At 40.2% G+C, this 23,516-nt stretch overlaps 1 protein-coding gene across 12 annotated transcripts in view; it reads left to right on the top strand.

The window, feature by feature from the left end:
* Nucleotides 1–23,516, top strand: part of TENM2 (teneurin transmembrane protein 2) — a 615,620-nt gene that overhangs the window by 541,149 nt on the left and 50,955 nt on the right. For all 12 annotated transcript variants that reach the window (XM_063168605.1, XM_063168602.1, XM_063168601.1 and 9 more), the window contains one exon: nt 19,274–19,420. In XM_063168605.1, coding sequence (XP_063024675.1) covers nt 19,274–19,420 — 147 coding nt within the window. The remainder of the gene's footprint in view (nt 1–19,273; nt 19,421–23,516) is intronic.

The raw sequence follows: 23,516 nt of genomic DNA, 5'->3' as shown, positions 1-23,516 counted from the left end.
TATATCCAAATAATATAAAAGTGAAAGGAGTCTGGTCTTGCTCAGCTGCTTTTCGAAGCAGAGCAGAACTTCAGTTCACTTTGCTACTTCAGGTAAGAAAAGAAATTGCTTACTGGAGTGGTGATAAAGAAAATTAATCTTTTCCCAGTGCAAAAATAGACCTGTCAGGATATGTTTATTAAGTGATTACTATTCATTGATTGCAATTATGGAGGAAGTTATAACTAAATAATAGAGGGTAATCTAGATGAAAAAAAATATTGGAAAACTAATAACAAAGTGAAAGAAAGGTATAGAAGTTGTTAATCTTGAACCCATTTCATGACAGAAATTTAAGATGGAGGATTCAGCTTTTCCTTAAATCATCTGAATGTTTTTTAAACCATACTGTTATAAAACAGATCTGTTACTTTCACTGAAAATATTATCTGGATGTTTTAAACTGTTGTTTTTAAATGCTTGCAGAGGATGTTCTGCATATAAACTGTCAAGATAGCATTCCAAGGACAGAGTGATATATATGGAGATCTTATGAAACAGTCAGAAATACCATTTTAAAAGTGTAATTCCATCTGTAATTCATATCCCTGAGCGTGGTCTCTTATTAAGTTATTGGTAAAAATCTCACTGGGAGACCAGTGAAAGCAGGATTTAATCCTAAATATTTGCAAGTAAAATTTAAATGTCTGCAAATGGATCTTTTAAGGTGAGCTCTGACCAGAAGGTGATATGTGAAGTTTTCTTTGGGGCTGCCTGTCATATTCCCAAGCCTTGCTCTTGTCTGTTCATGTCCTCCATTAGAGGTAGGTTAGGCACTCTTTTTCAGACAGAAAGTGGGGAAAAATTATACTCAAGGCTATTTGGTAATCTGGATACTCTGCTGCAGATTTTGATCCAGAGAGTTGTTATCTCTTATGTTCTTTTTTAAAATTATTTTTATGCAAATGAGCTATACCCTTGGTACAGACATTGAAGCTCAACCTCCACCTGCCTGCCTGACAAAACACAAGCAGGTGATGAGTCCATCTCTTCAGGCTCTGCTTGGGCTCATTTAGCTTACAAAAGACCCTTAAGATCATCAAGTCCAGCCACAAACCTCACACTCTTCTGGCCTTGGTAGTGCTTTCTGAAATCCAACTCCAGAGCTGGGGATCAGCAACTTTGCCCCACTGGGTCCTTGGCCCTAAAACTGTCAAAAATTGGAGAACAAGTTCCTTAGTGAAGAAGGGGTTTGGAAATCTGCATTAGCTCTGTATCTTATCTTCTATGTACTCAAGGCTTTGAGTAAAGGAGAAAGATTTGAAAAAAAGCTAGGATTCTGTCACCTACATGGTGGAAAATAACCTAATATTTTCAGATGCAACAAATGTACAGAAAAAAAGAAAGGACTTTGTGTCTAGGATGATTGAGAAGTTTAAGTTGTAGTACAAGGTATTTGTATTAGGAAAAAACATGTCATCAATGAATGAAAAAACTGGAGGAGGTTGTCCAAGCAAATTGTGAATTCCTCATCAATGGAGTTTTTAAGAACCATTTAGACAAACTAGTCAGGAATAACAGAGATAATTCATCCTGCCCTGGGGCAGCAGCTTCACCAGAAATCATTGAACTCTATGAGCTCTCTTCCAGTCTCCTTTTAAATGAGCTTAGGAGGAAGCATTCCTTCTAAGGAGTTTATTTTTAATGGCCTACCTTAAGAGCTGTACTGTCATTCCCTTTAAGAATCCAATGCCACTGTTGGAAGTAGAATTGATAATTTATCCAGCCAGGGAGACTGATCTATGTGTTCTGTATTTGCAGAACAATGGGTTGTCAATGTGGATATTGAGCCACTCTGAAACATCCACACAAACTCGCACCCAGTAGGGAAATACTTTAAATACTCTCCCTTTAAAGGTGAACACTGTGTGGACCATATTTCACCTTTGGTTCTAATAAAAAATTGTTTACTAAAAACCTTTCCCCCCTGAGTGCTTTGGGATGACCTTTCCAGCTTTGACACATGTTTATATTTTCCATCAGCTGGATGGAATACCACAAGTAAAGTGTAAAGGTTTAGTTCTTTACCTCATCATGGACTCAATAATCAATGGAAACATTAATAATGTGGCATTGTGTTATCTTTGGATATAGCAAGATATTTCTGTCCCCTGATAATGCTCTTTGTGTCAAAGATTTTTTTTCTTCTACTACTGATTTCTCTTGTTGTAATTACAAGGGTAATGATTCAAAGATGAGGCAATTTTCAGGAGAGATGGAAAGTGTGTGGGAGGAGGCAGTGGAAAGCCATCGTATCTGACAAAGAGCAATTTAGAAGGAGCTAGATATATTAGACTTCTCCAATGGATTTCTAACTTAAAATTAATCTGTAACAGTTTATAACCTATCAAGGCATAAAAAACCCTCTAACAACGATGACAGGAATTTAGATTGCATGCTCTGAGGAAGGAGGAACACTTTTTTCTTTCATTTTATTTGAAAAATGCATAGAATATTTAGGTCATGACCACTTTTCATTACTGCAGACGTTGAAATGTATTGGTAATATATATATGATGACATGACCAAAATGTTGGAGATGTTGGCTGTTCCTGAATGTGCAGTTTCCAGTTCATCACCTGTATCACAAGTCATCCCACTGTTTTATACATGGAAGCAGATTTCTACAGATATATTCTTTGAGTTGCTCCCCCTGTGCCTCCTCAGCAAAGCAGAGGAGCAGCAGGTACCTCATGAGGCAGCTTGAGAGATTCTCAATTATTTCTGTCACTCGCTGCACATCATTCACATTTTCACTTCCATCATTCAAAGACAGAGAGACTCAAAAGGTAGAAATCTTCCTCATAGGGTGGAATTTTGGGAGCATATGTTATGTCATGTTCCATTTTATGACCAAAGCCAAGGAAATGTTCTCGTCACTTGGATAAATAAGTGCTCATCTAGTGAAGCATCTCTGTGCTTCAGCAAAGATCTGAGTTCCTGGTAAATAAATATCTGGTAAATAAATTTCTTCCTGGGAATCTGATGCTTCTTATCTTTTCCAGCTATATTTGCTGTTGAGGTGCTTTGCTGGTTGCCTTTGTCATCTTTTATTTCTGAGTAAAATCTCTTTTTAGAGTCCCCAGATTCCGTATTATGTAGATGGCTTTTGCTTGGGATTTCTGGTTCTGGTTTTTAACTTTGCATATTCCTATGCTGAAAACTGAAATATACTGGCTACTTTTGTGGATCAGGGATGAATAAACTTTCAAAATAATATCTGTAGCACTAAGGAATCCAGAATTACAATAGACATCCACTTAATTTTATCATAGCCAAGCAAAGTAGCTGATTATGAATACTTGGAAAGAAGCATTCTGTGTAGAGATTTATGTATAGTGAGAGTGGTTTGACTTTCAAGGAGTTTAGAAAAAGAATTCCTTTTCATTTACAGAATTTTCAGGGGGCAGCTGGGGATCTTTTTTGGCTGAAAGGCAAGCTTATTCATGAGGAAGAACTTTCCTGTTTGCATTCTTTGCTGAGGGCTTCCTGTAAATGATTGAAATATGTCACAGCTCAGTGTCAGAACACTTGAGTAGCTTTTTTCTTTCTCTTTTTACAGGATATTTGCAGAACATGACCTTATTTCTTTCCTTTCTAGCCCAAAAAATTTAATGAGTATGTTTTCAGCTAAACTTCCTGCATTTTGTCTGGTACTTCAAAGGTGCGCCCAGAAGATCCTGGTGAATAGTTTCCCAAACTAAAACCACATTTCTTTTTTTTCCTTTTGGAGGGTTTTTTCATGAGTTATATTGATTTTCTGGCCAATTCTTGAACTCTTAAAAGACCACAAAAAGTGAGGGAGGGCAATCAATCAGGGAGCTGATCTAACTTTTGAAAGGGCAGAGCCGATTATGCTGTTCCTAGCAGTATTCCAGGAGCCAGACAATCTTCTCTTCTCCTGCAGATAATATTTTCTGTATTATTTTGTACCCTGTGGTGTCAAGCAGAGCTTCAGCAAGGGAGTGAATTACACAATGTTGCTGGAAACAAAACAACAAAGCCACAGGAATGCTTGTGAGAGGTCAGTGGCATGGATTGTATAGAGACAGAAAGGTAGAGCTGGACCCTGAGAAACAGCCATGTATATACATATATATAATATTTATACTTACTAAGAAAGAAATACAAAAGAGAACAATAGCTGTCCATGCTTTTGAGACCTGCTGTTCATATTCCTGTTAAAGCTACCTTTTTCTTGATCACTATTATTCTTGCTTATACATTCTCAAGGTATCATTCCTGCATCTTCAGTATCAGTTTCACATAACCTTTCATGCTTGAAGATGCAAATAAAGTCAAATGTGTTTTGCCTGACTGCTGCAAACTCGGTGGAATAATATTTCAGATGCAAAGCTTTGCAAAGGGTTTTGTTGGTTGTTTTTTCTTTTCAGCTTCTTGCCAATTTAGTATCAAATTAATAGTAGGATGCATTATAAGTTAGAGACTTGTCTTCCTAAGATATTTGATGCTTTTGAAATTCTCTGCTCAATATTTTCTTAGTTTAATGTTGTATTAAAAAATATTAATGTCAGAAATAAAAAGGAAAAAATGGTCTCTGTAGAACCTCTGAGGTGTCAGTTCAGGATTTTGCTGTGTGATCTATTTAGGGCTTCGGGGAAAAATGAAACTATTGAAAGGCTTCTCTCTAAGCTGTCAGCTCTCTCTTGTGCAGTAACTACTCACTGAGGATGAATACACACTGATGCTGAATATTGATACATCCTTCTTTCACTAAAAGCCCTTACTTAGACAGTTTTTTAACAGATCTTAAGGAATGAATATGGGCACTTGTTCAGAGCACAAGTTACGAGGTATCATGAGCCATTCTTATTGAAGAAAGTTTTTACAAAATTTATGTTATCCAGCTCTTTTCTCTTATTCCTTCTTTCTTTCCAGCCCTGTTCTGACCTGCTTATGAAATGCTCAATAGGATAACGATGCTTCTGGAGATTATTCCTGCCTCAGCCTAATTCATTTTACATATAGCCTTTCTATACATATAAAAAGAAGCAAAGTTTGCTGTCCAACAGAAATCATCATATAATATATCTTATTTGACCAAAGAAATGGCAAACATAATTTGGGTTACTGAAATGTAAGAGCTGAATACAAACTTGAGTATTCTTGAAGGTATTTGGGTCTGATGCTTTAGTCAATTTTCATCTCTTCATGTTGAAAGTGAAAAATAATTGGAATAATCCCGAGGTTGCTATTACCTGATTTATAGCTGCCAAGAAATTGTGTCCAACTGAGTAGATTTCTACAATTTCCAGCACATTCTACTGTCGTGTTTTCAGTGATGTTGTGTTGATTGACATATTACTGTCCATCTCAGGCTGTCAGTTATCTTCAAAACACATCCATGCTGGGATAGATGGAGACAAAGCAGTGCTGGTGTCTCATTAATCAGCAGTTCAGAGCCAGGCTGCTGAAAGCCAGAGGAAAAGCAGGACATGATATATTGAGGTTGCTGTGTTTGTCATCATCCCCTCTTCATTCACTAACGGGATTAGAGCAGAAAGGATTCATGGCCCAGCTGTTCCCTGAGGATTTTCAGCTCTGAGAGCTGACCCTGAGCACTGCACACTTAAATATTTCACTCAAAAAAAGCACCTCTCTTAAACAGTTAAGCAATTTTCATGGAAAAGTAGCAAGTTTGCTTTCATGAAGGATTTGCTGTGACATGGATCAAAACATTATCCTTAATGAAAATTTAGGCGGGGGAGACATGGCTGTCTGCTTATCCACATCAAGCTTTTCTTCCTCTAACTCTACTACTCTTAAAACATATTTTTATTCTTGCCTTACTGTGATCAGCCAGCTGTGTGGCCCATGAGTGGTGTCTGACATCTGGGGTGGATTTTCTTGTGGTGGCCCTCTGGTTTTTGGGAGCTGGGCTATGAGTCCCAGCTGTTCAAGTGTCAAACAGGCTCTGGGGTCTCTCAAACAGGGTTTGCAAAGTAGCCCCCAAGTCCTGCCCCCCTCACTTGCCTTCCTCTATTCCACTCCTGAATTCTGGAACTAGGGAGCCATCATTTTGACCAAAAAAAAAAAAATAAAATCTAAGTTTATTGCTTTTTTCCTGATCCCACTGTATCTTTAGTTTGTATTAAGAGTCCAGTGCAAAGCAGTTTGATCAAACTCAGCATCAATAGACTGTATCCTGCTTTTAAAATGCTGTAAAAACAAGATAGCATCAAAATAGCTGTGAGAAAAGGTTTAGATATTTCTTTTTAAATGTTCTGGCTTGATTAGGGTAGATTGAACTGCATGAGCTAATAGTTAATTGTTCATATATTTGAAAAGTATAAACACTTCTAACATTTCAGTATATTTTTACATGAACCCATGTGAAGATTAATTTCTTCTCTGTTTAATTATAAAATTTCAGATGAGTATTTTTTTTTAGGTAGGTGTTGGAAGACTAAAGTTGTTCAAGAGTTTGAAAAATAACTAAGATTCATAATTCATCTGGACCATATATGTTTTAATTTTCTTTCAAATAGTTTTTCATAGCATTGAACAACTGAGCCAAAGAACCACAATGCATCAAGGTGCAGTCTCTGTTCTGAAGAGAATTAGTAGGGATAATAACTTTGGTGTCTAAGAAGTAAATATAAGGATGCAATTGTGATTAAAACCATTCTTTTTAATTAAAAACTAAATCAGTTTGTAGTGGAGAATATTACTAGGTTGCTAGGTTGTGATTTTAGTTTAGAAGCAATACTAAGAGGACAATTATCTAAAAGCACAAATTAACAACAACAACAAAAAATCTGTTTAGGAATAGCATTTTTTTCCTGGATCATGATGGTTTATTGATTTTGAAAGTGGTGCTGCTTCAAATCGTGTGATTTTCCAATTGTTAGGAATCATAAGGCATTACTGAGTTTCTTGTGAAGGAGCTCCTCAAGGATAGCACTGAAGCTATTTTTGTAACTTCAGCATGTACAAACACAAACCCCTAAATGTCCCAGAAGATGCTGATTCTGCTAAAAACAGAGACACAGATGAGAGAACTGACTTTTTGTTTAAACCACTGGGAATTCCAGAACTGAGTCCCTGATGTAGCATGCTGCCATCCACCTTTCAGCACAGTTTAAATTTAAACTGTTCAGACTGCTTTCCATTCCATAAAGCAAGGCAGAATGTGTGTATGCTGGGTTACAGACCAGTTATCTCTCAAACCAAGAGGAATTAGCATTATAGCATCCAGTCCTACAATGGAAGATAGTATGCTCAGAATGAAGTAGTTCTATAAAAAATGGGTGTTTCTCTTTCTCTTCCATATTTTATTTTTAAATTGCAGAATCCGTTGCAATTGGACCATAAAGGTGTTACTGTAAGCAGGAAGCCATTAATCATTATTTGTTGTTGAAAAGTGAATGAATTTGTTAAAATGTTTGCGGATTCTGATTAATCCTTATTTTTCCTTTTAAGAGTAGCTTTATAACAGTGCAGGAAAAGCAGCAGCAATGTGCCTTTTCTTGTTTAAGAAGCAATTGAAAAGATGCTTTAGGCTTAGGACAGAAAATCACTGCATAGGGTTTGTAAGGATTCTGAAATGAAGGTTAACATTGCTCCCATGTGGCATTGCTAACAGCTGAATCAGGGTGAGGGAGTAGAGTGACACAGATTTTTAGATACAATTCATCTTTTTATTGGCTTCGGAATAGGGGTAAAACTGCTTTTTTGTTCCTGTCTCCCTTGGATCATTATTAATTGATTCTTTATCATGAAACCAATCCATATATATCTTCAGTGTGTCCTATGAATGTTTGAAACTTTTTTTTTCCAAAATAAGTCAGAAATATTGATTTAGAATGGAGAAAGCCTGCCATATTTAGAGAACAGGGCATCAAAGTCAAGGTCACCCTATTTGTGAAGGCTGAATGGACAGTGGCTGATTTTTCATTGGAGTCTTCTGTTATATATTCCATAACAATTTTGATTGCTGAGAAAAAATGTGAATTAAAATCACTCAGACCCACTCTTAATTATAAACAGTACTTTATATACTTAATCAAAAGTGTCAATTAGCAGTAAAATATCACTCAGCAGACTTTTTGGATACACTGAAATGTCTCCTAAATTTGTTAATATTTCCATTTCACATGAAAGTTGTTGGGTTTTTTTTAAGTACAATTAAGACAATGCTTATTACAATCTAATTATATCCCCATTCCTTTTAATCTTTCAATCTTCCATACACAGAGAATATGCTCAGTAAAATCTGTCATCTTTGAGCAGTATTTGTGTTTCTAGTTACCATGAAATTCCTAAGATCCTCATTAACTAATTTAAAAGCTTTTACTGCATTAAAGTTTTAAAGTAAGAGATGCTTTGTAAAGGGAAATATTTATTCAGCAGAACTGGGAGGATTTAAGATGTGTGCCTTCCATTGAAGACTGCATCTATTTACTCTATTTTTATAGTTACAGTTTCCCCTACTTATTAAGGATTTTTGACAGAAATTCCGATATTAAACACTGCAGTTTTAAAAATTCCTAGTAAGTTGCATATAATGTTTCTGGTTTCTGAAGTGAGCATTCCCATTGATACTAAAAGGGAGATTTAATAAAGTTATTTGCAGAATATGTCCCCAGATCTTAATAATTTATTTGCTGTATTTTAATGCTTGAGATAAAAACGTAATGAAATGCAAGAAGGGATGTCACTCAAAAGTGAATAAATGACAGTGAAGGGAAAAGGAAAATGTCAGTTCTCATCAGTATTGCTTCTGAATTTTTGTCCTATGACTAAAGATTATAGGTTTATTAAAGATGAACTTCCACAGGGCTACTGCTACTGATCCCTTACATGAATTAGGTAACTTGAGCCCAGCCTAGGAAATAATTGCAGGTGGTGAGTGGTTTCCTTCATGATGAGAAGCAAGTGAGCATGCTGCAGAACCCGCATACAAGTTTGGGTAGATTTGTACCTTGAGGAGCCAGGCTGTGTCACTAAACTGCAGGAGAGCTTTTCCAGTGAGTGACACCATTAAAAAGGATTTTTACATACACTTCCTGAGTGCTTACAGCAGTTATTAGAGCAAAATGGATATGCACTGTGCCTGATTAAGCCTATTCCCACATATGTGTTTACCCTGAAAGGCAGAGCTGTCCCCAGTTTTCTTTGCTGGGTTGTGATCTGTGAGATCTCAGAGAGTGAAACTGCACCAAGCCCTGGGGACCATTCTGGTGTCACCCTGGCAGCTGCTGGTGGCACACCAGAGGAACCTGCACCAAACTGCACCAAGCCTTGGGGACCACTCTGGTGTCACCCTGGCAGGTGCTGGTGGCACACCAGGGGAACCTGCTGGAACTCCTCTGCAGCCCAAGCCCAGCAGGATGGTGCTGCTGCTGAGCAGTGGGAAAGGGCTGCACTCTGCTCAGTTCACAGCTCTGAACAAATGGCCATCAGCTACAGGAAAGCCTAATTAACATGGTTCTAACATGCTCCTTGAAAGGGGGTGGTGGCAGTTGAGCTGTAAAGAAGCGACAGTGACACCATACCCCAGTGAAATTATGGGACACAGGCAGAGTGGGGAAACCTAAATTCTGATTTTATTTGAATGCTGATCTTCAGGGCAGTCTCATACTCTGGTACCTTTCCCCTGGAACACTAAGAAAAGCGGTGACCTGGATAGAAAAGAAAAATTTCTTTGGCATCTGTTTGTTATGTTTAGAGATCCTATGAGTTACTCACATGTTTTCAGCATTGCAAAGAAAGAGTTAATTACACAAAACTTTACATTATTAATGTACAAAATGTAATGTAATTACACAATATTATCTTTTAGATGTCCCTTGCATAGACCATAGATTTTCTTTATTATTATCATTATTATTATTACTACCCCTACTATTATTTGTTATTGGAAATTCCTTTTAACTGATCTGTTTCTGCTTTACCTTGTTTTGTTGATTTTTTTAAACTAAAGCAAATATCCTGACAATACATAGCTCTGCACTTTTTTGCTTGGCATGAATCAGTGAATGGAGTTTATTAATTCAATATACTGATTCTCCTGGTCACACAATCCTGTTGGAGCTGGGGCACAGTGGTCTCCAGATTTCTTGGCTTCATCTCCCACTCCCTTACTTTGTGTTTCCCTTCCTAAATTCTCTTGGCAAACAGTCCCAGTGGAAGTAGTAACAACCTGCCTGCCCTGGGATGGCTTAAAAGCTGTCAAATATAGATGCAAGGCAATCAAATTAAAAGTCTCATTGGTGCTTCTGATGGCTTCTACAGAGAAATGGAAAATAAATGCTCTGCCCAGCAGCAGAAAGACTTAAGTATTCGTTCCAGAGAATTAAGGACACTTGTGGTGAGGCGAGGGGAGGAGCAGAGCCATCAGTTGCCTGGTAGTAAATATGTTTAATGTAAAGCAAGCAGAGCTTGAAGAGCTCGTTTGTCTTCCAAATTTCTTCCAAGTGCAGATTAAATACTCTTGGCTTTCTTTGGGGTGAGATGGAGAAGATGAGCTCCCTTGTAGATCAAAATCACTTTCGCAGATTTATTTAGTGTTTCAATATCAAAGCAACTGGCTAGATCTGAAGGATTGGGATGTTTTTTCCTTTGCCACGTAAACAGATAAAAAAAGGAACAGAAAGATAACTGTTTTATGCATGCAGGACTTAAAGCAGTTCATTTGAGAATGCAACATTTTTATTTCTGTAGCTTTTATTAGCTATTTGTGCAGTTGGTAGATATAAAAATTGGAAAATGGTATGATATTCGTGAGGCTTATGTTTATTGACAGGGGATGCAGAATGGTGCCTTGCACTTTAGAATTAAAGGAATGTTTATAAAGTATATTTTATGTATTGAAATATTCATCCTCTATCCTATATCTGCCAAACAACTCAGCATACCCATAACTCAGAATATATTGCTTATCTATTTTAATTTGTTTTGCATACATTGCCCATGTGGTGGAATACTGCTCCTAGGTCATGAGCATTATTTCATACTTTATATTTGTTTATTTTCAAACTCCATAAATTCTAGCCTTAACAGACATGTGAGATATATTTATTTTAATATTCAAATACCCATTATTTTTGGCCACTTGTAATCATATTTTAATGTCATGAAGATTTAGGACTGCTGCAAGCCAGAAGGCATAAAACATTTAGTGCATTGCTACTATTTTTCATTCCAAACTATTCCACAAAACTTCATAAAAACTTCTGGTTTCTTCTCTGGCACTTTCTTTGGATTTTTCTTTTGGAAAATTGGAATGTTGGAGCTCTGAAATCCAAACCCATGCATTGTGCAGCCATTTAATGGAATCCATGTGATTAATACTTTAAGAAGATCAGCTGCAAAATATAATGCACGTGTCTAAACAGTGTTTTTCATCCTGAAGGAATTCCAAAGTTCTGTGCCAAATTTGAGGGACAGAAGGTACTAATCTAATCTGCCACACAGTAAGAGAGGAAACTGCCTGCCTCTGTTGAGGCTCATATTTATTCTTCTGGCAGAGATAACCTGCACACTTACACGGGATCAGCATTTGCATACCTGAAAGTTAATTGCTAAATTATAAATTCTATGCAGGCACTAATATCTAATGAATAGCAAGCAATTATATTTTAATAGTGCCTGAGAAAACTGGGATTCCCTGCCCTGAGAATTATGAAATGTAAAGCTCTAAAACCAAAGGGATGGTGGATAATTCAGTTTAGGAGGGATGTCAGCAGGTCAACTGGTCCAGGCACCCTTCAGAGTGGGGTGGTTTTGGGGTCAGACACCAGACTTGGACCCACAAATGTTGGTGCAGACCCCCTCCAAACCCCCTACAGGCTGCTACCCCTCGGTGCTGTGCATCTTCTGCACGGGACTGAGCTGCTTAAGCAGTTTGTAACATCTGCTTGTTCTCACTGCAGCTCCCTGCTTGCGTATCCGTGTGTGTGTGCACAAATCCCACTCCCTCACATTATTGAATTCAAATTGAATTTGAAATACTGATGAAAGCTACTATTGAGTAGCACTGTCAGAAGGGGAGCAGTTCTGTTAGGTCACTCTGAATGCTAACTTGGCTTCCTGGACATTTTGATTGACTTAAACTCCTGAATTTGGTAAAGTTTTTTTGTACACTAAAGGAGTTGTGGTCAAAAAAATGCAATTAGCATTTCTTAACATGATTTATAACAAGATTTTTATTTTTTATCTTATGTGGAGGTTCTTGTCTAAGGAGGAAAGGAATTCATTCCTCCTCTATGCAATATGTGGAGGATTTGTGAAGTGAAAAAAGTATTTTGAAGCTAATGACTGAACTGAGAATGTCTTCCTACAAAAATCCTAAATTACATTAAGCCTAGTATACATTGTAATTAGGTTAGCTATTCTTTCAAACATGAAGTCAGTGTTTTGCATGTTGCCCTTCAATTGACTGAATTTATACATCCTGTCTGATAGGTCACTTTATCATTATGCTGCCACAAAACTCTTTAAATAGACGTTATTTTAGAGATAAATTCAGCTTGAGAAGGCTTCTTTCTCAGAAAGGATATTACATATTACAAAGGATGATGCCAGTGCTTGTATGTGATATCAGAAACATTATTACAATAAAAGATTATGGTTTTGGTACTAGTTTTATGAATGCAATTTTACCTGGAATTATATTCTAAATGGATTTTGTTACAGTAAGATTAATTTGAAAGACCCAGCTATCTTAAATACAAATTTTTACTGCATCTTTTATATATCTTTTTATTAGAGATATGAATAGGAGTTGGATATGAGTCTTGTTTGAAAAGAATACACTGTGTAACTCAAATATGCTGGTAGGGTCAAATTTTAGCTCAAAATTTCAGCAAATAACCTGCTTGGCCTCTGGAAGGAGCTGTGTGGCTGGGCTGCAGCAGTTTCTTAGGTTATATTTCACATAAGTCCTTTGCTGATGCTGGTAAAGCCGTGGTGTTGGGCTCTGTGCAGGAGGAGCTGTCCTTGTGCTCACATTTACAATTTTGGGGTGCAGAGAGAGCCCTGCCTGGCTGTCACAGAGCACTGGCACTGCAGCAGTGCAGAGGCTCCTCAGTCTGATGCTGACCTTCCCGTAAGGCACTCTCCCTTCCTTGTGGAAACTGTCTGTGTATTGGGAGCCCAAATTCTGGGCTCAGCTGAAACTCTGTGTGTGTACTCAGCATTCTGAGCAGACATGGACATTTGGCTGGTTTCTGTTTGGTTTCCCCAAGTCTCAGGACAGTGTAGCACAACCTGTCCTCCTCTTTTCCCTGCCCAGCAGCTTGGAGGGGTCACACCAAAGCTGGTGACAGAGCTCTGTTGGCTGTGCACAAGAGGGAGACCTCGAGGGTGTCTCTCCCCAAATCACAGGAGCCCCTTTGCCTGAGTCACTGAACATGAATTTGGGTAACATGGAAAGTTCTGGCAGCAATCCCTTGTTAACAAGGTGTGAAGCTCTTGCACCCCTGGGGTTTTCTTCAGTCTCAAATTTTTGTGTTCTCTGCTGAAACATGAGTTTCCCTCTCTTTTTGTTTGTGTGTGTGTGTGTATCTCTGTATCTTTGTTTTGTTCTTTTCCTTCAGAAAGATGCAAGTGACTGTACTTGAGACTTTTTCATGCCAGCAGTTCCCTTTTGTGCGATCTTTACTTCTAAACAGTCACAGGTTTTTTCTCCTATTTCTCTGTTTTGTTTGGAGAGTTGGGTGTTCCCTGAGTTCCTGCCCTTATGTGAGAAAGACTGGAATTGCAGGATAGATCATTCTGTTATGAAATACATATCCCAGGCAATTTAAGAAATGTTACTTAAAATTCCTAATTGTTTATCTGCAGAGGAAGTATTGGAGGGCGGGGGAAGGGTATATATGGGAAATATATGTCCAATTGTGTCAGGAACCCACGTTTTGAAAAAGGAACCCACTTGCCGCGGCAGAATGTCCAAATATGGACAACGCTGGACAAACCAGACCAGTGAAGAGCTTTTTTTTTATTTTTTCAGCACATCAGTCTAAGGACATTGTTAGACAATGGAGACAGGATGTTAACAGCTCGCTGATCCACAGGGAATGTCAGGGAAGGTGGGGTAATACAGAATGACATAAAACCACCTCAGTCTAGATTTCAGCCAATCATACATAGAACAACACATATTGACAAGCATTCTATCCAATCTTATAAAACACACGTAATGGTAGTTAAAACAAAGACTGGTTCATAAGAGACAAAGAACAGAGCTCTATTCATGCTCACCTTCTAAAGATATACATTAAATAACCTTGTTGCCATCCTTAAGCCAATTCTACAGAGGCCTATTGTTGTTTGTCATGTATGCTCTACTGCTTGGGAAACTTTTCTGCTGTATTTGCAATCCTAACAAAACTTCAGTCTGAGGCCTATACTTTTTTTAACCATTTCCTAAAAACCCTCTAACGTTATGGATTCCAACATTGGAGTGGAAGATTGCAGGGCTCTTTAAACATACTTTTTGACTGTTGTTGGTTGTTTTTTTTTTTTTTTCAGCCAGTTCAATAAATGCAATTGTAGCTGGGCCAGTCTGTAGTTCTAACTCAGGCATGTATTCATCTGCACAGCACATGTGCAAGTAGACATTTATTCTTTATTTCTTTGTTTGATATGTTGCTTAATGAAATACTTAGGGTGTTGAGTAGTTTTAAAAAATTTTTTTTCTAAAAAAAAAAAAGAAATAGCAAGGCAGCCAGTGAGAGCATGCTGGTGACAAACCCTTGAGTGCCAGGAGAGGCTCCTGCTCTGTGTGAGCCCTGTGTGGAAGCAGCAGCTCTGCTGTGGTACATGGCAGTGGCTCTGTGCTGCACTGAGAGCCTGGCTTCATTCTCAGCAATTTGTCAATCAGTGTCACTGCCCTGCCTCAGAGCCCTGGGCTGGTGCCTCTGCATGGCTCCAGCCTGTTCTGGAACTGTCAAAACTCACTCACAGGGGCCTCACCTCCCACTCAACCAACACTCTGGTTCATTGACATGTGTTTCATTCTGTGTTTGGGGTTTGAGTTTATTTCAGTTGAAGTATTACTCTGTAGAAAATGACTTGTGCCTGTGCCTACCATAACACTGTGTCATTTTTATTTGTATGCCCTTTCTTTGGCTTTAACTAAGCCCTGAAGGCTTTGGAATTGAAGGATTAAAAAATAACAATAGCAAATAAAAAGCATGATTTTATTTTCAGTGTTGCTAGGTACCTCATTCTATGTAGCTCATTTATTATTAGATAGCTGTAGGCATACCAGCAGCTCACCGAAGGAATGAACAGAAAATATGGAAACAGTGATTATCCTCTAAAATCCAAATTAAACAGGCTATTGTCATTATTGCTTTTATGTCATTTCTCTAAATTCTTTAGGTACCATCATATCCCAGACTACTTTTATTTGCTCCAGTTCTGTAGTTAACAGCTTTAATGAGAAGATGAGGATTGAAATGTAATTTAAATGTTCCCCTTGAAACTCGTGTGCATCCAGTGAGTGAGAAAACACTGTGTGTAAGAACATACTCTTCACTGCAGGGCTTTGCACCCACAGGAGCACCTGATCCAGCCCCAGCTGAAGTCACTGGAAAGGCTCCAGTGAGTGCCAGCAGGCTTTGGATCAGGGTGTGTGAGATGAGGTCATGTGGAAAGATAAACAGGAGATAACCACATTCCAGATGTAGCTGTGCCCATGTGTCCTAAATGGGGACAGCTGCTGGGAGCCCACTCTGCTGGGAGATGCTGTTTGCAGAATAAATGGCTGATGGCACAGCATCAGAAGGACTCAAAAGACACAAACTCTTGATTTACTTCTATTTTTCCATGTACAAACTGACCAGAGGCTAAAAGCATAATGCTTTTCTCTAAGCGGCTCTGAAACACCATTTAGATTTTTTTTCCCTTCATCTCTCCTATTCTTTTTCTTCCTTTTCATTATACTAAGAGACTACCATCAGAGTTTGGAAACTTATAAAGAGAAAGGTTTCTCTGACTTCTCTTTCCCTGGCTGCCCTTTCCGTTCTTTTTTTTTGGAGAAAGATTTGCCATAAGTGGGAGTTCTGAAGATTCTGGCTGAAACCAAAAAAATTTTTGGGCAGACTTTAGTTTGGTTTATTTTACTTAAATGGTTTAGTTTATTTAAAATGTTTGTTTTGGAGTTTAAAGTAGTTTATGCAACGGAAAATCCATATATGTGTGGGAAGCTGGACATGTGTAATTGTATCCCTGAAGTTTGGGAATACCAGAGTAAAAAGGAAATCTGTGCAGAATTTATCCAAAATTGGATTAGAATTCTTAATGTACTGCCTAGATACTGGAAATTAATTTGTTGAGTTCAAATATGAACTAATCACCTTACAATTTAATCTCAGAATAATTTCACTGTAGATGAAAGCTGGGAGTATTCTCTTGTAAATATATCCAGCACCCTCCATTTTTGAACCAAGCACAGTCCATGGCATGGGTTTTGCTTTCTGATATCTCTCATATGCTCATCACAGATTCCTGATGCAACACTGAAAAATCTTTCTGAAATCTTTCTTGCTGTTTGAATTGTGAATTCATATGTGTTTGTAGTAAAGTTTTCAGCTTCCAGTTCCACAGGCAAGCTGGAGATAGAGAGGAGGGAGGCTGCATTAGTGTTTCACCTTCAGCAGCAGCTAGAAAAGTGTGAGACACTCGAACTGCTGTTGCCCGTACTCTGCCTGTTCTGTGAATAAATAGGTTGTCAATCTAGCACTTTAAACAAGCACTTTCTTCTTTTTTAACCTTGCTTCTTGACATTTTCCATTAAGCATACTGTAATGGAAAAGATGAGGAGAATTTCTCTGCACACCAGGAATAGCAACCTGTCTGCTTAGCACCAAGGGCCCTTTGCTGAGCGGTGAGTGAGAGCTCCATCCCACACGGGATTGCTTCTTGAGATGAGATGCTGATAGCCCTGCCCTGCGTGGCTCTGGGAGGATTCCCCAGGCTGAGTGTGGCTGCAGAATGCAGGCAGGCTCTGCCACAGCAGGGAGAGCTGGGGGTGCTGCCTGCAGGGAGCCTGGCCAGCAAAGGCCATCTGTCCAGCTGGGCTCTCACGGCCCCTCAGGCAGGCACTTGGTCACCCTGTCCACTCTCCAAACCCCTTGGTGGCCACCAAGCCCGTGAGATATGTGGAAATCCTGTGTGTGCAGGTGTTCATCAGTAACAATCACTGCTCACATGCACTGGTAGGAAGATTTAAACAGAGATAGGCAGTGCAATTGCTAAATATAAGCCTTTTAAAGAAGAAAAATGTTATTACTACATCATAATGGAGCTCTGATTTCTGGTTGGCCTGACAGACTAGAATGCTATATGGATACTAGCTTGAAGACAGGCAAAACCTGAAATCCATAGATGCACACAGGCATGTACAGAGACATAACCATGCAAAACACCTAATTAGTTGTCCATTACTTAAAGCTGTTTCAAAGCTAATTCATCATTAACTAAATAGATCTTTTAAGGAAGACATTATTGTCCAAGCACTTAGATCTCATTGTAGTGTACTGCTGCTCCCTCCCTTCCTTCTGATATTTATGCTCCTCAAACCCTTTGGAAGGCTGCAGTTAAATGAGCTCTGTGGAGGTAGCATCGTGTTTCCTAGCAACACCATGTCCGTGGCACTGGTGCTGCCTTCCCTCTCCTCTCCAAACGCAAAGTCATGTCCATTAATCCCCAGCTGCACTTAAAACTTTTCAGGGATTTTGCTAGCTCCCCACTGTTCATGTTTTCATTTTGCTCAGATGCTGCAAGGCAAACTGCTTCAGTGATTTAATTCTTGTCGGTGCCTCCGTAGAAAACCAACCACATGGGTATATTCACAATTACTGTTTGGTTTTCATTTAAAACAAATAATTTGTCCTACACTGTGATGCCTCCTCCTTTCAAACATTATCATATTGGTCATTCAAACAACCTGACAAATGGAAGAGATAAACGAAATGTCTTGAAAATCTATTACCTGTGCTGCAAAAGTAACTGGTTTTTTTTAAGCTAAGATATGTAGTGGCAAAATAATCCTAAATCTAAGTGAAAGAGACTTTTTTTTTTTAATACACAACAACTTGTAGGACTTGTTTCTGTCTGCCAACAGCTTTCTGTGTAACATGAACTGAATAGTCTCTGACCTCTCGTGATACCAGCTGTGAGTTCCAGGGGCATCACTTTGTTGTATGGGAAGCTGCTGCAGCATTGTGAGAATGAGTCTGGGGTCAGAGAAATTGCTCTCTGACTTCACCTGGCTACAGCCAAGGCAGCTGGGAGGGGCAGGAGGAGACAAACTCAGAGCTGTGGCTTTCTGAACAGGTTTGCAAAAGGAAAAACCTATTGTCAGGCAGCACAGCCTTCTCCTCCTGCTCAAAGAGGTGCTCTGAGAGGTTGGCCTCAAGTCTTCTGTCACCCCACAGACAAAAAATAGCTGTGCTTGTGCGGATTGGGTATCGATGGATCTGGTTGTATATACCAAGGCTGCAGTTTGGTTTTCTTACCTTTTTCCATAATGAATATTCAGTAAGATACTCTAATGTCTCCTGGGACTCATTTACTTCCCGGAGAAAGGAGTTGAGGTATTCTATCACCTATGGACATTTGTTAGAACATGTAAGTAACTTAGCTAATTAATATTTTTGTTCCTAATTTGGCTCTTGCTATACACTAAGTCATGTCATATTCATAGTCCATTCAAAACACTCATCTTTGAGGGGATATCTCTTCTAATATGTTTTTTTCAGAAAGTGTAAGATGTGACACCAAAATATACGTAAACTTAGTGTTAAATAAGTAGGTATTCTAAAATTACCATCAATGAAGGAAGATATTAATTCATTTATTTAAATAGATAAAAGTATTTATTTAAACTTTGTGTTTAGACACAAAGTTTAAATAAATTATTCTGGAGAATAATGCGATACTCACTACAAAAAGTCCTCTGAGCATTGACGAGCTTGTTGAAGAAGATGTGTACGCACATACAGAGGGAAAAATAAGAGACAGATCTGTCAGCAGGCTGTCATTTCTATCAGCTCAAGGTCTGGACCTTCAGAGGGTTCTTCAGACAGGTGTTACAGGAGTAGGGCTCCTGAGCTAGATCCCCATTGCTGCAGGGTGTCCCTTCGTTAACCGAGCGCTCCCGGCGGTGGCAGGACCGAGCCTTTTTGTCTGCACAGTAGCACGGCCCGAGCGCAGCGGGGAGGGGGTGCCCGGGGCTCACCGTGTCCGTTTGTCCTCGCAGATGGCTGTCCGGACCTGTGCAACGGCAACGGGAGGTGCACGCTGGGCCAGAACAGCTGGCAGTGCGTCTGCCAGAGCGGCTGGAGGGGCCCGGGCTGCAGCGTGGCCATGGAGACGGCCTGCGCCGACAGCAAGGACAACGAGGGAGGTGAGCGGGGCTCGTCAGTGCCGGCGGGCAGAGGGCCTCGGGAGGCACCGTCCTGCCATGTCCTGCCATGTCCTGCCATGTCCCGCACTGCTGGCAGGGGTCACATCGCTCTCCAGCATGGACAGCGAGCTGCGGCCGGGCGGGACCCGCAGGGAGCCCGGCTCGGTGCCGGGCCAGCCCGGCTGGGAGCGCGGCCCGAGCGGAGCTGCGGCTGCTGCTGCTTCTGAGGCAGCGGCACGGAGCGCCCTGTGCCCCTCGGAGCGGCCACAGAGCCACCGTGCTGGCCTTGTCCCCTGCTTGCTGGGCACAGCCCTGCCAGGCTGTCCCACAGCCCCTGCCAGGCTGTCCCTCGGTGTCCCACAGCCCCTGCCAGGCTGTCCCTGCTGGGCACAGCCCTGCCAGGCTGTCCCTTGGTGTCACTCCACAGTCCCCATGCCAGGCTGTCCCTGCTGTGCACAGCCCTGCCAGGCTGTCCCTTGCTGTCCCTCGCCCCTGCCAGGCTGTCCCTTGGTGTCCCACAGCCCCTGCCAGGCTGTCCCTGCTGTGCACAGCCCCTACCAGGCTGTCCCTCGGTGTCCCACAGCCCCTGCCAGGCTGTCCCTGCTGGGCACAGCCCTGCCAGGCTGTCCCTTGGTGTCACTCCACAGTCCCCATGCCAGGCTGTCCCTGCTGTGCACAGCCCCTACCAGGCTGTCCCTTGCTGTCCCTCGCCCCTGCCAGGCTGTCCCTTGGTGTCTCACAGCCCATGCCAGGCTGTCCCTGCTGTGCACAGCCCGTGCCAGGCTGTCCCTTGCTGTCACGCTGTACAGTCCCCGTGCCAGGCTCTGCAGGGCAGGGTGAGGTGTGCTCCATGTGCATGTAGGGTAAGGGGCTGACATCCCTGCTCTGCTCTCCCTGCCCTGTGTCAGGCATATCACTATTAAATATAGGATGTGTCCTGTGTTTCCCTTCAAAGATGTTTTTTGGGTTTTGTTGAGCCTTCCATGGTGGCCTGAAAACAGTTCTGAGATGTTTTACTTCTCAAAAAGATTGGTTAATTTGCTCCTTAATTTACAGGAACTTTCTTATTAACTTTCAATATAATGTCTTTAGAAAGTCACACAGATTCTTTTTCATATGCTTCTGCTATCTGCTATAAACCAAGCATCAGACACAGCTTTTTTTTTCCTTGAGACTCCTTCCCTTTCCTTTGGCCAATAATTAATCTAAAGAAAACATCCGCCGTTTGCTGATTAATAAATATTTTATAAATCTATTTCCTAAAACTGCAAAGCAACATTGGGCTGTATCAAGGGTAGAATTGTCATTCGGCTGAGTATTTTAATTTAAGTAAGTCCCAAACTGAGGAACAGGTGTATTTGGTTTTGATTACACGATATTAACAACAGCTGAATGTCATCAACTTGTTTTAATTTGTAAATCCTCTGTTAGTTCCTTGGTTTCACATGCTCAGTGCTTACAAAAGTATTTTAGAAGTTCAAAAGCTATTTCAGTTTCAGAGAACTAGAACTTGCTTTATAGCTGTTACTGAATTATAGAAAGCAGAATCTAACTGCCAGAGTACAATAATTGGCTTTTAAGTATACAACAAAACGCACTAAACTTGTGTTAATATTCATTGTAAGAAACTAAAAGGTGAAATGCTTAGGTTTGCAGTTTTTACATGCTTTGAAGATTATAAAGGGAAATTTGAAAACAGATGTATTATTAGAATTTCCTCAAAGAAAGGAAAAAGGTTGGAAATGTTATTAGAAAAAATTGCAATAAGAGGTTTATTTATCTACCCAGGACATTATTTTGTACTTGTAAAACAGACAGGCAAGCAGGGGAAAAAATGACCAGTGACAGTATTCTGCTGCTCATCCTGATGAAAAACTGTAAAATTGTAAAACTTATTCAAGGAGAGTAAACAGGAACTCATCAGAGGCAAAGAATACAGACAGAATTGCCATACAAGAGATACATCATATTATGAATTAATAATTAATGCAGAATTGTATATTCCATTATCATGTGAGTTGCATGGATTTTGGTTTACCATAGTAAAGCACCTGAAAGAAAATTAGTTGGTCTAGCTGAAGGCTGGAAAGGCTTAGGGGAGAACTCTCCAGATGTTCTCAGTGTTTGCATTTTAAGTAATTTTTTTCTGGATTCTAGAGAGGTTACTGGTCACTGGTTCTTGTGAGTGTAAATAGTTTGAAAATTTAAGCTTGATCCAAGATCCAAACAACCTGAGAAGTCCCTTTGACCCCCACGTTTTCACGTGGGGTTTAGGTGGAAATTAGTCTCAGCAATTTAATTCAATGATCATTCCCGCTCTCGTAGTCTCATCCTTACTAATTCCCATAGAATGTTTGTATAAGGGAGCTCAACACTTGTTCAGCTGCTGCTTCTCCTCAAGCTTTCCAGGCATTTCTGAAGAACCAGAGGCACTTTGAGCTCTGCTGTGTTTCCTGCATGCTGCTCCCCTCAGGCTGTGCCGCTGCAGCGCTCTCAGTTTCACCCACGCCTTGGTGGTTTGTGCTGCTGCAGTTTGCTCCATCATATTTTGGGGTTCACATTCCTCTGAGATGTCCTGGAATTCTGTCTCATGTGTGCTGTGAGGACAGAGGCATTTTCCTGACTACCAGTTTGTCAAATTCACAAGAACTACAGCAAAACTCAAAGACAAATATAATATTAATCACTTAATGATTAATAAATCTCAGAATGCAGCCCTGCCTTTGCCTGAGATGCACTGCCCTGTACGTGTCTGTTTCTGCACACCTGGCCAGGAGTCTGTGCTCTGGGCTCTGTGTTCAGAGGGGGGTTTGCAGGAATGGAGAGGCTGGAAGGGCTGTGTGTGTTCTGTGCTTCAAGCTGCACCTTGATGTAATTGTGACTCTCTATTTAAAGGAACAGATAAAATTAAGTTTTTTCATTAGACAAAGCTGAAAAGTGTACTATGGGAATCAATAGTAAGGATCCAGCTAGTTACCAGAATGCCAAGTTTCACATAAAATTCAAGTTTATTGGAAGTTAAAGAAATTGCCTCTTCTCCCAGTCACTCTTTTCATTTGAAACTCAGCTGAGTTTATTTGCAGCAAAGTGTTGAACTCATTTGCTGCTCCATTACCAACATTGCTCTGTTAACATAAGCAAGCAGTTCTGGGGTAGTACAGAACACACAAGCTGTTCTTTTGGAAGGCAGTAGGGTAGCTAAAAATACTTTTTTTTCCCTCTTTTTCCTAAATGAGTTCTTTTCTGGACAGTTGAGCCTCTTTCCTTTCTGTCCATCTCTGCATATTGTTAAAATACAATTCCTTCAGCATGTCACTGAAAGGGAACTATCATTTCCTATCTTCTGTGGCAGCAGATTTAACATATTTTGGAGCTTTTTCCCTGTTCAGCCAATCTTATTGCAATAGTATCTCACAATCAGATTCAAATGCCTTGGGCCAAGTCTTCATTTTATGGATGTCAAGGAGAGCATTGCCACTGACTCCAGAGGGTTTCCCATTTGTCCTGCTTTGTCTTATTATCTGCCACAATGCAAACTCCATACCATAGTTCAAAAAGAGAAAAATGAAAGATTATACTTAATATTTTCTTTCCATTTTAGATTAATGTCCTTTCGTTGGTTTATTCCTAGAAGAAGCAGATGAGTCCCCCTCTCTTTTAGACTTACAAATCTTCATTTTAAATGAGATGTCAGTGTGGATTAGTGGCATGAATAAAATGTGATTCCAGAGCAGCGAGAGGAGAGAGGCTCCAAAGCTGCTTTCTCCTCCTAGGGCTGTGCAGGGTGAATGATCTGAGGTAACACTGGGAAATTCACCTGCTTTTGCCCTTGCCATCACATGGCAAATCAAGATATGGCTTATCTAGGTCTGGAAGTGCCCAAGGCCAGTTTGGAAGGGCTTAGAGCAACCTGGGACAGTGGAAGGTGTCCCTGCCCCAGGCAGGGCTGGCACTGGATCAGCTTTAAGGTCCCTTCCAACCCAAACCAGCCTGTGGTTCTGTGATTCATAATGAACATGTTTAGGGTTACCATGGTGCACAGGCTACTTTGCTGAAAAAACTTGAAAGCCTCTTATTTATCTTTTTGGGGGGGTTT

This window comes from Melospiza melodia, chromosome 14 (genome assembly GCF_035770615.1).
Source record: "Melospiza melodia melodia isolate bMelMel2 chromosome 14, bMelMel2.pri, whole genome shotgun sequence".
NCBI classification, from domain to species: domain Eukaryota; kingdom Metazoa; phylum Chordata; class Aves; order Passeriformes; family Passerellidae; genus Melospiza; species Melospiza melodia.
This window is presented reverse-complemented; position numbering and strand designations above follow the sequence as displayed.